This window comes from Aedes aegypti, chromosome 3 (assembly GCF_002204515.2).
Source record: "Aedes aegypti strain LVP_AGWG chromosome 3, AaegL5.0 Primary Assembly, whole genome shotgun sequence".
Classification (NCBI taxonomy): Eukaryota; Metazoa; Arthropoda; class Insecta; order Diptera; family Culicidae; genus Aedes; species Aedes aegypti.
Genome location: NC_035109.1, coordinates 154,717,968 through 154,731,439, shown reverse-complemented (window position 1 = coordinate 154,731,439; position 13,472 = coordinate 154,717,968). Strand labels below are relative to the sequence as shown.

At 36.8% G+C, this 13,472-nt stretch overlaps 1 protein-coding gene across 3 annotated transcripts; it reads right to left on the bottom strand.

Moving 5' to 3' along the window:
* Nucleotides 1-6,994: 6,994 nt before the first annotated feature.
* Nucleotides 6,995-12,666, bottom strand: LOC5567223. 3 transcript variants are annotated; one of them, XM_021852591.1, is made up of 6 exons: nt 12,331-12,666; nt 12,141-12,268; nt 11,752-12,072; nt 10,799-11,000; nt 10,534-10,734; nt 6,995-10,052 (listed from the first exon to the last, which is right to left on the bottom strand). In XM_021852591.1, the coding sequence occupies exon 6, from the start codon at nt 9,575-9,577 to the stop codon at nt 7,046-7,048; it is 2,532 nt and encodes an 843-aa protein (XP_021708283.1). In that variant the 5' UTR covers nt 9,578-10,052; nt 10,534-10,734; nt 10,799-11,000; nt 11,752-12,072; nt 12,141-12,268; nt 12,331-12,666; the 3' UTR covers nt 6,995-7,045. The 3 variants fall into 2 exon arrangements, with proteins under 3 accessions (XP_021708283.1, XP_021708285.1, XP_021708284.1); XM_021852592.1 differs by lacking the exon at nt 12,331-12,666 and having other exon boundaries at nt 12,141-12,296.
* Between the last annotated feature and the right edge of the window lie 806 nt (nt 12,667-13,472).

Below are 13,472 nucleotides of genomic sequence, written 5' to 3'. Positions count from 1 at the left end.
ATTTTATTCTTTCACGTTTCCTTATTTGATTTTTACTTGCTTTAAATGGGCCCAATTCGAAGATGTTGAAATGCGCACAGCAATCTATTGCGAGTATCTTGCAACGTACAAAACTATAGTGTAATCGTAAATAAAACAATGAAACTCAACTAGTCGCTGTGTTTTATTCAAATTCTAGTAATATCGGCAAATTTTGTATTGCATCATAGTAGGCTGTTGAAAAATACAATACAGGATTCACACTCACACATGCTCATTTTATAAGACAACATTTGTTAATAGTCAACAACTTGAAGGAACCATCGAGACCAGTGCAAATGAGATTCAAGGGACCATCAAGGTAGCCATGGAAACCAACTATTACTGTCAAGGATGGAAATTTAGTGATCATGATAAAACAAATGATGCATCGTGGTTGTTCTTTATCATGCGATCATAGCAACAACGATAAACCATTAGTCGTCAAGCCATCATAACAAACTTCGCTCCGCGAAAAATGAATCGCTAGGCATGTGTGCTAACGATCAATTGTTCGCAAACCGAATTAATAAATTTTGGAAGATTTTCACGCTTTCACTCTACGATATGACTTCTAGCATACCATTTTTGATCCTAAAGTCAATCGTGCATGGAATGTGAGAAAGTTTATCCGTGAATTTTAAATTGATTCGCATTAATCGCAACTTGTTACAATATCCGACAAACCCGTTGTCCTACGACAAACAGTTTATCGGATGCTCGATATATCTATGATTAGCGCGCGTAGTGAGGTGTTGAAATCATGTTGCTGCAAGAGCGATGGCCCTCTTGGACCGTTCAAATACCGTGTTGTTTGTCGTTAGAGCTGATTTTTTTCCATCCTTGATTACTGTAGATCTCTAACTCGAAACGTGTTTGTTTATTTTGCTCGATACTCCACTGCACTGTGACGTCACGCATCAATTTTGACAGGTACTGGTCCTGTTGTTTACAGTTTGGACTTAGTACTTTTTTCGAATCATTCTTAATTTCGTGAAAGTTTGCTGCGAGGAGAGGTCAAATCCACTGCAGATACCCACGGATCGTATTATTCTATCTTCCTACCGTGGAAAATCGTCACCATCAAAATGCGAAATACGAAGATGAAAATATGATGGAAAAAACGACTAAGTCCGAAACGTAAACAACAGGACCAGCAGCTGTCAAATAAGTGAGGTTAGGCTCGTCATATGCAGCGCTCTATAGGTTGACGCTTTGACGGTTCAATAGGTAGACTTAGTTTCAGTCTTCGCGAAACTCTTCATTCATCGACTCTGTGTTTAAGGAAAGCGCTGCCGAATATCAGCGAAAACGTGTCGACTACCGTGATTGCTTACAACACTGGATACTAGAAAGTTAGGCAACCATAAGTCTAACTTGAGGCTAGTAGGGTAACGTATATAACTTGGACATGCGTATAATTTGGACATGCTGGTCGTTCTATGCTCATTTCCATTGAGATGGTGAGGAATATAGGTATGGGAAATCATGCATTGCATTATCAATACACTATGCTACTTATTAATGATGACCATTTTCATATCAATTCTAAATTGGCTTCAAAAATATCAAAATTCTAAATTGTACCAACAGAACATCTGTGAAACCTACGAATGCCAGAGGATGTACATTTCATGAACATACATTAAATGCAATAATAGCGCTCAGAATAGGCATACATAAAAAGTTTAAAAGTGACAATATGATAAAATATGTCTAAAATTGAAGCTAAGTTCATCTAAAATCTTAACATGAGTATATAAGGTATAAATTAGGTGATGTCCAAAATAGATAACGGTTTTTGTTCAGTTGATATAATTTGGTCATCTGATGAAACACACTGGAATGTCGCATGCATGCATACTTTCAGACGTTTTTCGTGGATCTGATGATATTCGCTTGCATTAAATGAAATTATTGATTATCACTAATTTACACATCCTATAAACAAAAAAATGCATAAGTAACATGTAAACTCTTAAAACTTCATGATATGACCGTCTTTTTAAGAAACAATTGTATGGATATTGAGATTACGCCCTTGTCCAAATTATATTTGCATGAGGGTGTCCAAAATGTATATTTGATGTCCGAAATGTATAATAGACAGGCCGCTTAAAAACGCTATTTTGGAAGCTAATGCTACAGTTTGTAAACTTTTTCTCTTCAGAAACTCAAAGTACAATGAGACATCAAGCTTATATGTAACATAGCGTAATGAAATATTACAGTCGAAGCTCGTTATAACGATAACTTTTATAGTGACAAAAGCTCTCTATAGCGACATTTTTCGGTCCCTTGAAAAATATTTTGGTGTTATAACTATTCTCTATAGTGACAACTCCCTATTACGACGGTCCCTTGCGATGTCGTTATAACAAGCTTCGACTGTAGTATCTAATGCAGTTAATCGATCGCCGTTTCCAGACATATCCTTAGCCTGTCCAAAATACATAATTTACCCTACATCTACGAATAACCGTTCTAATTGCTTCAAAGTATATGGAAAAAAAACCTGCCGTCGCAGGAAACTCCTATTCTACCTGTTCATTACAGATAATCCCAACAAAAAATCATCATAAAATTTACCTACTTCTAATGAAATGTCTGCCTGATTTTGATATTCTGACTGAACAATTGAATCAAATGATTGATGCAATGTTCAAAACCACAATGGCTGAAGCAGTTCTAGTTAATGAAAAATTTACTAACAAAATTGTTATCGGATTACGTTTTAATGGATCCAAACTATAGTACTAGTACTATACCATTTAATTTCACTAGAGTTTCCTTTGACAGATACGCGTATTTCGACCTCTACAGTAAGGACGTCTTCAGTGTCTAGTACACGAAACTGAAGACGGTTGAGGTCGAAATACGCGTATCTGTCAAAGGATACAAACTCTAGTGGAATTCAATTCTACATACAGGTATTCCACTAAACAGCTAGAAGATTTATTATCATTTTTTAATATTTTAAATTGGAATGCTCCTTCTTTGAGTGGTAAAGACGACGAACTGTTTAATTTTCTAACAGCTAATAACATATAATATAGCAGTTGTTACACTGAAATGAATTTTATTTTAGAAACTACTGAGTTCATGGTAAAATTAAGAACTGCACCAACGATTTTCAACCGACTAGATTAATCTGTTAACTCTACCAAAACATAGTCAACATCACTACACAAGAAAATTTGTTCTGTTGATTTAACCAGAGTTGTAGTATTTTTGACTAGACACATTCTTGATTTGAGAAGTTTAGCATCATACTTTTGACCACACTTTGTTGTACGGTGGGTGTCACGGATTGAAATACAATTCTTTGTATTGGATGCTACTATGGACATAGTCAAATTTACTGCACTGCTCAGTGATTTTCACCAGACTATAGTAAACTTAACAGATTTTTGTAGTCGGTTGAAAATCGTTGGTGCAGTTCTTAATTCTACCATGGATTCGGTAGATTATACAACAAAATTTGTTTGCGTGTACTGAAACTTATTTGAATGAAACCTTAATTTAAACTCAAAAGGGATTCAAACTTTTTTGTTTATCGTAATGATCGACATGTAGGGCGGGCTTCAACATGCGGGGCACGATCTTCAATAAATCCAGCCAGTTCATTTGTTTCGCTGACGACGTGGACATTGTCGGAAGAACGTTCCAGGTGGTTGCTGAACAGTATACCAAGCTGAAACGTGAAGCAGATCGGGTTGGATTGAAGGTAAATACGTCGAAGACGAAATATCTGCTGGCTGGAGGAACCGAGCGCGATAGAGCTCGCATAGGCAGACGCGTGACGATCGACGGGGATGAGTTCGAGGTGGTCGACGAATTTGTCTACCTCGGATCATTGATAACGTCGGATAACAACTGCAGCAGAGAAATTCGAAGACGTATCATTGCCGGAAGTCGTGCTTACTATGGACTCCACAAGACCTTGCGGTCTGGTAAACTTCACTTCCGTACTAAGTGTACCATGTACAAGACGCTAATAAGACCGGTAGTCCTCTACGGGCATGAGACGTGGACAATGCTCGAAGAGGACCTGCAAGCGCTAGGAGTTTTTGAACGACGTGTGCTTAGGACGATCTTCGGCGGAGTATGTGAGAACGGCGTATGGAGGAGAAGAATGAACCACGAGCTTGCGCAACTTTACGGTGAACCCAGTATCACGAAAGTCGCCAAAGCTGGAAGGGTACGATGGGCGGGACACGTTGTGAGAATGCCGGACAACAATCCCGCAAAAATGGTGTTCAGCTCAAATCCGGCCGGTACAAGACGAAGGGGAGCGCAACAAGTGGAGCAGGATCTTGGAAGTGTGGGGCGATCGAGGAATTGGAGGTTAGCAGCCATGGACCGAGTTAGTTGGCGTAACATTGTGGCGCAGGTCATGTCTTGAAGGACGTAGAGCCAGCAAAAGTAAAGTAAGTAAGGGAGTTGCTATAATCATTCATAGGTGTATAAAACATCAACTTTTTGTTTCATTTGAAACCAAAGTTTTTGAAAGTTTGGGTGTTATATTTTTTTGTCATTCAAAACTGGCGAAATTTTTAGAGAAAATTGACATTATTTTCATTATATTGATAACAAACAGGTATTTTTTTTTAATCATGTTTGCATTGTAGGAGCACATGTTTTGTACTTAGCATCGAGTTTAAACAGATATCATGAAAACTTTTGATAAAAACTAGAATCTATGAACTAGCAACACGGCCGGGCTAGCAACAAAGTGCCCTGTTACAATCCAACTCAAGGTTGTGAAAGTAGACCTTTGCCAAAACGACCAATGGTCTTTTTTGACAGGCGATTCGTTTCGTTTTTGTACAATGACCTGTCACGTCTTGTCTTAGACTATGTTGATCTAAGAAATTACTTTTCAGTAGCAAATCAGGCTTTAAAAACATCTCAAATTCCATGAAACTCTATGAAAATTCTCGATTACTTTTTCACGTATGTAACTTTCATACGATTTTAAGATAATTAACTAAGAAGAATCACAACCTGTCTTCTAAAACTGTTTTAAAATGAATAACCTAACCAAATTTTTTCGCCGTGTACATCGCTTAAATTTTGCATTAAAAATTGTATGACAAATGATAAGCTGTTTCGTTCAGTTACTTAGGACGTTTTTTAACTAGTTTAAAATCGACTCAAGTAGTGTTTTGTTTTGATTCGTGGTTAAATCACTTTGTCTTTCCATAATGAAGCGGTGGAAGTAATGGTTAGGTTGCAATAGTTGAAAATCTAATCTATCCGTTTTGTAAATCCTGAAAGTATGCGTTCTGAAAGTGATAAATCAAGTTGATTTAGAGCAGAACGTGAGGAATGTCGTCTGCGAAACACCTAGGATTGATAAAGTTAGTTGTTTAATTTTCTGACTTGAGTCTGTTCGAATAAGTTTTCGTGAATTTCCATTGGCGTAACTAAGATTTTTTCAGCAAATTCTTGTTTTAATGATTTTTTTAAGAAAAATATAAAATAGTAAAAAAAAGCCAAGAATTTTTCCAAATAACTCACGAATGATATCCCTTGTCATTCATCACCGAACTTTTCAGGTATTCGGTAATTCATGAATTATTTCCGTGCTTCCTACAAAAACGTCTTTACTTGTTTTCAGTTCCCCCTGGGATTTCCACGGAAAATTTCCAAGATTAGTAGTAATTATTCAACCAATTTTTCCTGAAGTTATTTTAGGCTTTTTGGTTGAACCATAAAATTTCTTAAATAATTTCTTTCAAATTACTTACAAAAATCTAAAGCCAAAGAATGAGAAGTTTTTTTCGACATTCCTTCAGGAAGGTTCTCTACGTTTTTATTACATATAAACTACAATTTTGAGTTTTTAAATATCATCCAGTTGTTTATTGATAACTGAGGATTATGAAACAAAAAAAGTACAAGAAGTTCTAAGAGCCTCACCGAAATTCAAGAACACCTATTTTAGAGAGTTCACCAATAGTTTTTTTTTTTCTAACTTTGCCTATAAGGTTCTTCGTAAAGTTCCTTTAACGAATGTTTCACAAAATCTCTTTCGGAAATTCTCCAGGAATTGCTTGACAAATTATGTAGGACTTCCTACAAAAAAACATTACATGATCCTTCCGGGTGTGCTTTGAAGGATTGATCCTAGTACTTACTTGATACTTGATACTTGATGGGCTACAATCCGCTACGTTGAATCTACGCCGAATGGATAATTCTTCTCCACTGGGCTCGGTCCTGAGCCAATCGCTTCCAGTCGCCCTGAACGTTAAGTGCCCTTAAGTCCTCTTCAACTGCAAAAAGCCAACGTGTGCGCGGCCTACCACGAAGCCGACGGCCTCGTCCGGGTTCTCTACTGAATATTATTTTTGCTTGTCGTTCTTCCGGCATTCGTACCACGTGACCAGCCCAACGCAGCCTGCCGTGTTTTATGAGCTTGATAATATCCACTTCTTTATATACTTGGTACAACTCATGATTCATGCGGCGCCGCCAGATGTAATTTTCTTGTTTACCGCCGAGTATTGTTCGCAGCACTTTACGCTCAAAAACTCCAAACGCTTTCCGGTCGACCTCTTTTAACGTCCAGGATTCATGGCCGTATATGGCAACCGGAAGGATAAGAGTCTTATATAGCGCGAGTTTTGTTTTCGTCTGCACACGGAGAACAATCCATGCTAGAATTTATAAACTTTCCTGTTGAAACAACAATAATTTCCTATTGATTGAGAGATAACTAAAAATATATTTAATTCAAATATCGTATAGTTATAACAACAATATCGTATAGTTGTAACAATCATATATTATTGTTAAATCAACCATGTCATATTATTGATTTAAATATATTGTTGTTTGAAATAAACATAAGTTTTTTGAAAATTTTGACGGCTCATTGCCAAATTTAGTTAAATCAATTATATTTTGCTTTGAGTTAAATAATGTTTCAAGTACTTTCAACCACGTAAATAATAAGTAAAACAATGGATTTTTACGTTTTATTATTTTATTCTTTTACAAACTTTCGCATAGTGACTTCCTAGCATTCCTTACTAACAGTATCGCCAATCAAACAATTTATGCTTACAAAATTACACATTCTTAGGTACATATTGCCATTTAGGTAATGAATATTAATCGGTATTGAATCAATTCTTTCTATGTTTGTTACAATTCTCAGTTTATCCTCTTTCTCGAGCAAAAAAGACTGCAAATGATCATCAAAAAACTTTGAATTGAACAAATAACACAACAACATAATGTCCGTATCATTAATCAGAAGAATAGCCTTAATTTCATAAACATTCCTGATTAATTTCTGTCTTAGGCAAAATATGGTACCCTTTTCATACAATGAATTTTGCTTAGTAAATTTTGATAGGAGTTTAAATGTTTTGGTACCGTTGCATGTAATAGTGTTTGCCAGTGGTTCACAAACATCTGGAAGCGCTCCGCTACGTATGTTCTCATTCTTAATATCAATGAAAGGCAAAATGAATTGATTATTGAATACATCAAAGGCATATTTAAAACAAAATTTTGAAATTAGAGATGAACATATATTGCGTTTGTTGCAATTCACCCGACAATATTGCTTTGCTTCTTTATGTTTTGCTTCACATCTCATACCCCATTGTCTACGTAGACTTCCTGACATAGTCATCGCAGTTGCATAGTGCACTATGTTATGATGTTTAGGTTTGAGTGTGTCTTGAAATAAATTGACATAATTTAAGTGATGGAATTCGACTAACCGTTTTAGTTCATCTATAAGCTCAACAGGAATATCGTGAAGCATTATAATATCGAATATTTTTAGTAGGCTGCATAAATATTGCCATACTGGATCATCGCTGGGTACCAAATTTCCAATCATTAACGGTAAAAAACGTGTCAAGGTATTGATCTCATTTGCAGTCATTTTAACCTTCTGCTTGGCTAGATTCGTATCTTTAATGTCGTTAGGAATATTAGCTGAATTCAAATGACCGTATATGAACAGATTCTTGCGACAGTTCAAATCATCCAAAGTAAAGTACTTTTTCTTGTACACAAAATATCTGAGACAATGAGACAATCCATACAAACAAATGCCTTCCGAAACATCGTGCATTACATCAAAATAAAAATTAAGTGATACATGAAACGAAGGTATATCATTCAGTATACAGTTTCCTTTTATACCTGTCCTCGATACATCATTCAAACTAATATCCTCATCGTAACCATCTTCTGATCTCATAGATTCTATGAACTCTCTACAGTCTTGTTCTCTATCTGATTTTGTTCTCTTACAAGCACGACAGTAAAAATTTGCTGACGGTGACTCTGCTAAATTGAGTATCTCACTGAGCCCTAGGTTGTCTCCAGTAACAAAACCGATCATAAAATAAACATTGACTTGTTTTCCATCATGGACGATATTTATGCCATTAGTTTCTAATTCCGTGAATACTTCAACCAGCTTGTAGAATGTTTGACTGTTACCAAAATGTTTTCGATCTTGTGACAGGAAAAATCCAGCTACGAGTATGTTTTGTAGTTTTGCAAGTATGTGCGGTGGTAGGCAAGGAATGTAGTAATAAACACCGCAAATTTTGGTGCTGCTCGCGTGTGGGGACACCGTGTCGCTTGTGGTAAAATCATCAATAAATATGTTTATTGGAATTACGATTTTTTCGTTGAAATTCTCTACCTTTCTATGCCAAATTTTGCCATCTATCAATGATCTGATCATCCCATCTGTCGACGGTTTCAAGCTATCGATTATTGTATCCATCATTCCTGCCGATTCCAAATATTTTTTCAGTTGAAATCTAATTGGCATCAGAACACCTTTGATATCGTCAATGATCATATCAAGTTTATGACTTATCACTCCAGGTCTTAATTCATTACATATTGTAAAGTATACCGGATCTTCATAGAGCTGCATAAGTTTTAATTGGCGAACAAATTGATACTCCGATTGGACGTTGGAGAACATTGAAAACATAGAATTCAAAGCATGTTTCCCAAACGCCGAAATCAGTCCAGAGTCTGACATAATGCCGACAACGTCTTGAATTGGTTTCAAAATATTAACACGAACATCTTCTTGAAACTCAAAAACTAATTTACGAGAGATCGAACTCTTTTCTAGCCATTTTAGGTTTAATCCAACGTTTAAATTTGCAAATTCTAGCGATAATGTTTCAATGTTGATTAATGATTCCGATTCGCTTCTATTCTTCGTTTCTTCTTGTTTTTTGGCGTTCTCAGCTTCTATCATATTTGCATTATTTACAACGGTAAAATCATTCATGGATTCCATTTCTTCTCTACTATTTATTGCTAAAAGTTCATTTTCGTTGTTTTCTCTGTTTTTTCTACTTCTAATCTCATTTTCATCAACTTTCAAATGTTTCCTAATATGAGCGATAAAAGAACATCTGACACTAAATCTCCTTCCACAATTCAATTCAGAGCAGGTATAGACGTCGATCGGTTCATGCAACCGTCGCAGATGAAGACTTAAAAGCGCAGGACATGTTGTCTTCCAGCTGCAACCGGAAACGAAACATCCAATCATGTCGAAGGCAGGTGATTACGGAGCATCGAAATAAGCGTCAGAGTTTTCGCCTTATATCGATCTTCTGGAAGGTCGAAGTCGTAGAAGTAGGTTGCAATGAACTGCCACGGGCCTGTAGCTTCCAATGGAAAGGCTATTCCATAAGCTTTGTAAATCTTGAAAGTGATGTCCACAGCTTTCAAGAACGTTTCAGCTTTATATGCAATATCGTTGAAACACACGATGAACTGATTAGCTCCTTTTACGTCTTCACCGACAACTACAATTACTGGATAATCCGGAACACCTCTCTTTGTATTCTGCTTGTTGAGTCGCGCAAGCTCCGTCTCATAATCGGTCAATGATTTCATAAAAATGATGCTGCTATCACAGACCTCTTGGAGAGATGGCTTCCATTTAGTTCCATTCGGGAGGCGCATAACCACACCACGCCAACTGTAGAAAATAAGCGTCGCAGTAATACAATCCCGAGAATCTGTCAGAGGGAAAAGTACAAAACAATAATGAGTGAGTAGGTATATACTTTTTAAGAACATACCAAACGTGTGCTAGAATAACGGCGTATGTAACATGATCAATTTTTCTTTATCGATCTTCTTTTTAGTGAATAAAGGTGACAAATTGCACTTTCATCAGGAATTTTTCACTTCAGGAGGCTTGACAACGATGTATGAAAGCTTGCATCTTGCATTTTCTTGCATTTACTGAAGAGATAATCTATGAACATAAATCGATCATGTTACTTACGCCCTTATTCTGGCACATGCTTGAACTGCTGCTACAGGCAAGAGTTATCCATTAATTTATTACAAACATTATCAAGTTCCTTCAACTCACCGTCCCACTTTTAATGTATTTTTTAGACTTGCATTGATCAAAATTGTTAACCCTTTATTCTGGTTCATTCTAACGTTTCTATTGAATGACCTTTAACACCAAATAATAAGTGGCCTTACCTTCAGTCAAATCATCATGAAGAAGGAACTCGCATAGAGGTTTGCCTTGTGGTGACACTTCGTTAGCGAAAACGGCTTGAGCACGGCTCCGAAAGTCCACAAACCGGCTGAATAGAAGATCCACTTTCTCGGGAAATTTCTGCTGGAAGTCCAATTTCACAAGCTGGTAACCTTCGGTAGTGATCTCCTGATAAGCGATCACTGTAATGCCAAATATTTGAATTGTAATAAGAAACATGGATTATACACCTTGAGATGTATTTACCTGCATCTTCCGTGATGGTAACGTCCAGCTGAAGATTGGAGTTCGTACGTTGTTCTGATGGTCCTGGTAGATTTTTTGTCGTCTTAGCGCCGCCCGATAGGTAATTGTTATTCCGGTCGTATAAACAACCTTTCGCCACACGTCCTAGTTTAATTTTTTTGCCACTCGCATCTCGATAAAATGCAGGTTGATACCATATGTGCTGCGAAAAGAACGGTAAATAATATTTTGTTTTAGTCCGTGCGTATGACATTTACGGGAATGTTTGTTTCTAGCGTAACATATGAAAATAACCAAAAAAAATTAAGCCTACTTTTGTTTTACAACAATTAAAATTAGATGTCAAGGTTTCAAAAATGTTGTAATTATAACATTATAACTTTATAACAAAGTACTGCAGTGGTGTTTTATTTGTTTGACAAAATCGTTCAAAACTTTATTCAGGCATAAAAATTATTTTAATAGCGTTGTGATTCACAGAATCCGAAATAGGAACTTTTATGAAAATATGTTAGAGAGCTTTGATTCAAGATTAAGCACAAATTAGTTGGTACAGTGGTTACCCTATCATGGATCATCCACTATTATGGGTTAAATATCTATTTGGAATACATGTAGAATAGAGTGACTCATAATCGTTACAAGGTGACCCATAATAGTGTTGAGACTGTAAATATCGACGAACATGGAGTACACTGACCACATTGTTATGGGTCACCTTGTAACGATTATTAGTCACTCTATTCTACATGTAATTCAAACGAAAATGACCCATAACAGTGGATGTCTCAAAATAGTGTAATCAATGTACAATCAAAGAAGAGAACCCAAAATTCCATTCAGAATACCTATAAAAATTGAGGATTCTTCCAATTTGTTTTTTCTCTAGGCTCATCAGTAAATATGTGCTAAGTTTAGTGCTTCTAAAAGTGACATAAAATAAAATAAAATACCTGGTCGGTTGTTGGAAATAAGGCAGACAATTCCGCAGACCTTCTGATAAGCTCTTCTCGGGTAAGCTTACCGAATTCGTCCGTAAACTCATCAACGATCAGGTGCGTGATGAAAATCCGGTCCTTTTTCGAGAGGATGTTGGAGGCTTTGAATTTTTCCAAGATTTGATTTCCTTTCCTGGAACGGCAAATCAGATTCTGGGCGGTCCACTCGGTCCGCGGCCGAGCTCCAAGCGAAGTTCTCGAGGTGGAGATGTTTTGATGGAGTGAAGTGTTGTTTTGAGAATTCTCCTTTAATGGTTGGGAGACAGGCTGTAGACCCTGTTAACAAATTTGTATAAAAATTTTTGTCATTATTTTGGAAAGAATTTATTTCTCAATGTAATTACCTGAGATAATCGCCACTTATTCAGTCCATCGATGGATTTTGTTCGGTCCGCCAAAAATGGCGGCGGCAGCAACGCTTCTACTTCTTCTCGCTCAATAATTCTCAACGATGCGATGTCGTAGCCGTTTGCTGAAAACAAAAAATGATTTTTAAACTATATGCTTCATGTTAATATGTTTTTTTATACTCACTGAGAAACTGTTCAATACCCTGATCCGAAAGTTCAAATGATTTTAGAAGGTTTAAAAGTTCCTGATCTAACAAAACTTCAACTTCAAACAACTCTTCCACGATGTTCTCACTTTCTGACGCCATGTTGAAAAAACAAAGAGATTACGCGTGTGTAGTAGAGCTTGGTGTAGACATCTAAATTCAACTATACATTATGTTGATTTGATAATTGTCAATTAAATCAAATGAAGCTATAGTTGTCTTTATTTTTCTATAGTTAAAATTGACATATGGTTGTTTTCAAAATAATTTATTTTTTATTCAACTGCACAAATGTAATAAAATCAAAATAATATTATATTTAAAATAACTACAATATGAATAACAAAAATAACTATAGTAAATTTTGTCTCAACATGCCAAAAATGTTCTCCGTGCAGGCTACGGGACTTAAGCTGGTTACGAAGCCCGTAAAAAGCCCTATTCGCAGCTGCAAGACGCCTTTTCACCTCGCGGGTAACATCATTATCGCAAGTCACTAAAGTACCAAGATACACAAATTCTTCCACTACTTCAAATTTATCACCACCTAGCACCACTTCACTACCAACGTCACGATTGGAACCACGCTATCTACCAGCGATCATGTACTTAGTTTTGCTGGTGTTGACGGTAAGTCCAATCCTCGCTGTCTCCCTTTGAAAAGGCACGAATGCCTCTTCTACGGCTCGACGATCAATTCCGATTATATCGATATCGTCCGCAAAACCCAGGAGCATATGCGACCGGGTGACGATGGTACCGCTTCTCTGCACGCCCGCTCTCCTTATAGCTCCTTCGAGAGCAATGTTGAACAAAAGATTCGAAAGCGCATCTCCTTGCTTCAATCCATCTAAGGTTACGAAGGAGGTTGAAGTCTCATCCGCAACCCGCACACTTGATTTCGATCCATCCAACGTTGCACGAATCAGTCTAATCAGTTTCGCCGGAAAACCGTGTTCTACCATTATCTGCCATAACTCATTTCTCTTTACTGAATCGTACGCCGCCTTGAAATCAATGAACAGATGATGTGTCTGCAAGTTGTATTCCCGGAACTTATCAAGGATTTGTCGCAAGGTAAACATTTGATCCGTCGTTGATCGGCCCTCACGAAAACCAG

Coding starts and splice junctions, on each gene's coding strand:
- LOC5567223 (XM_021852591.1), bottom strand. CDS start 9,577: ATGATTGGATGTTTCGTTTCCGGTTGCAGCTGGAAGACAACATGTCCT.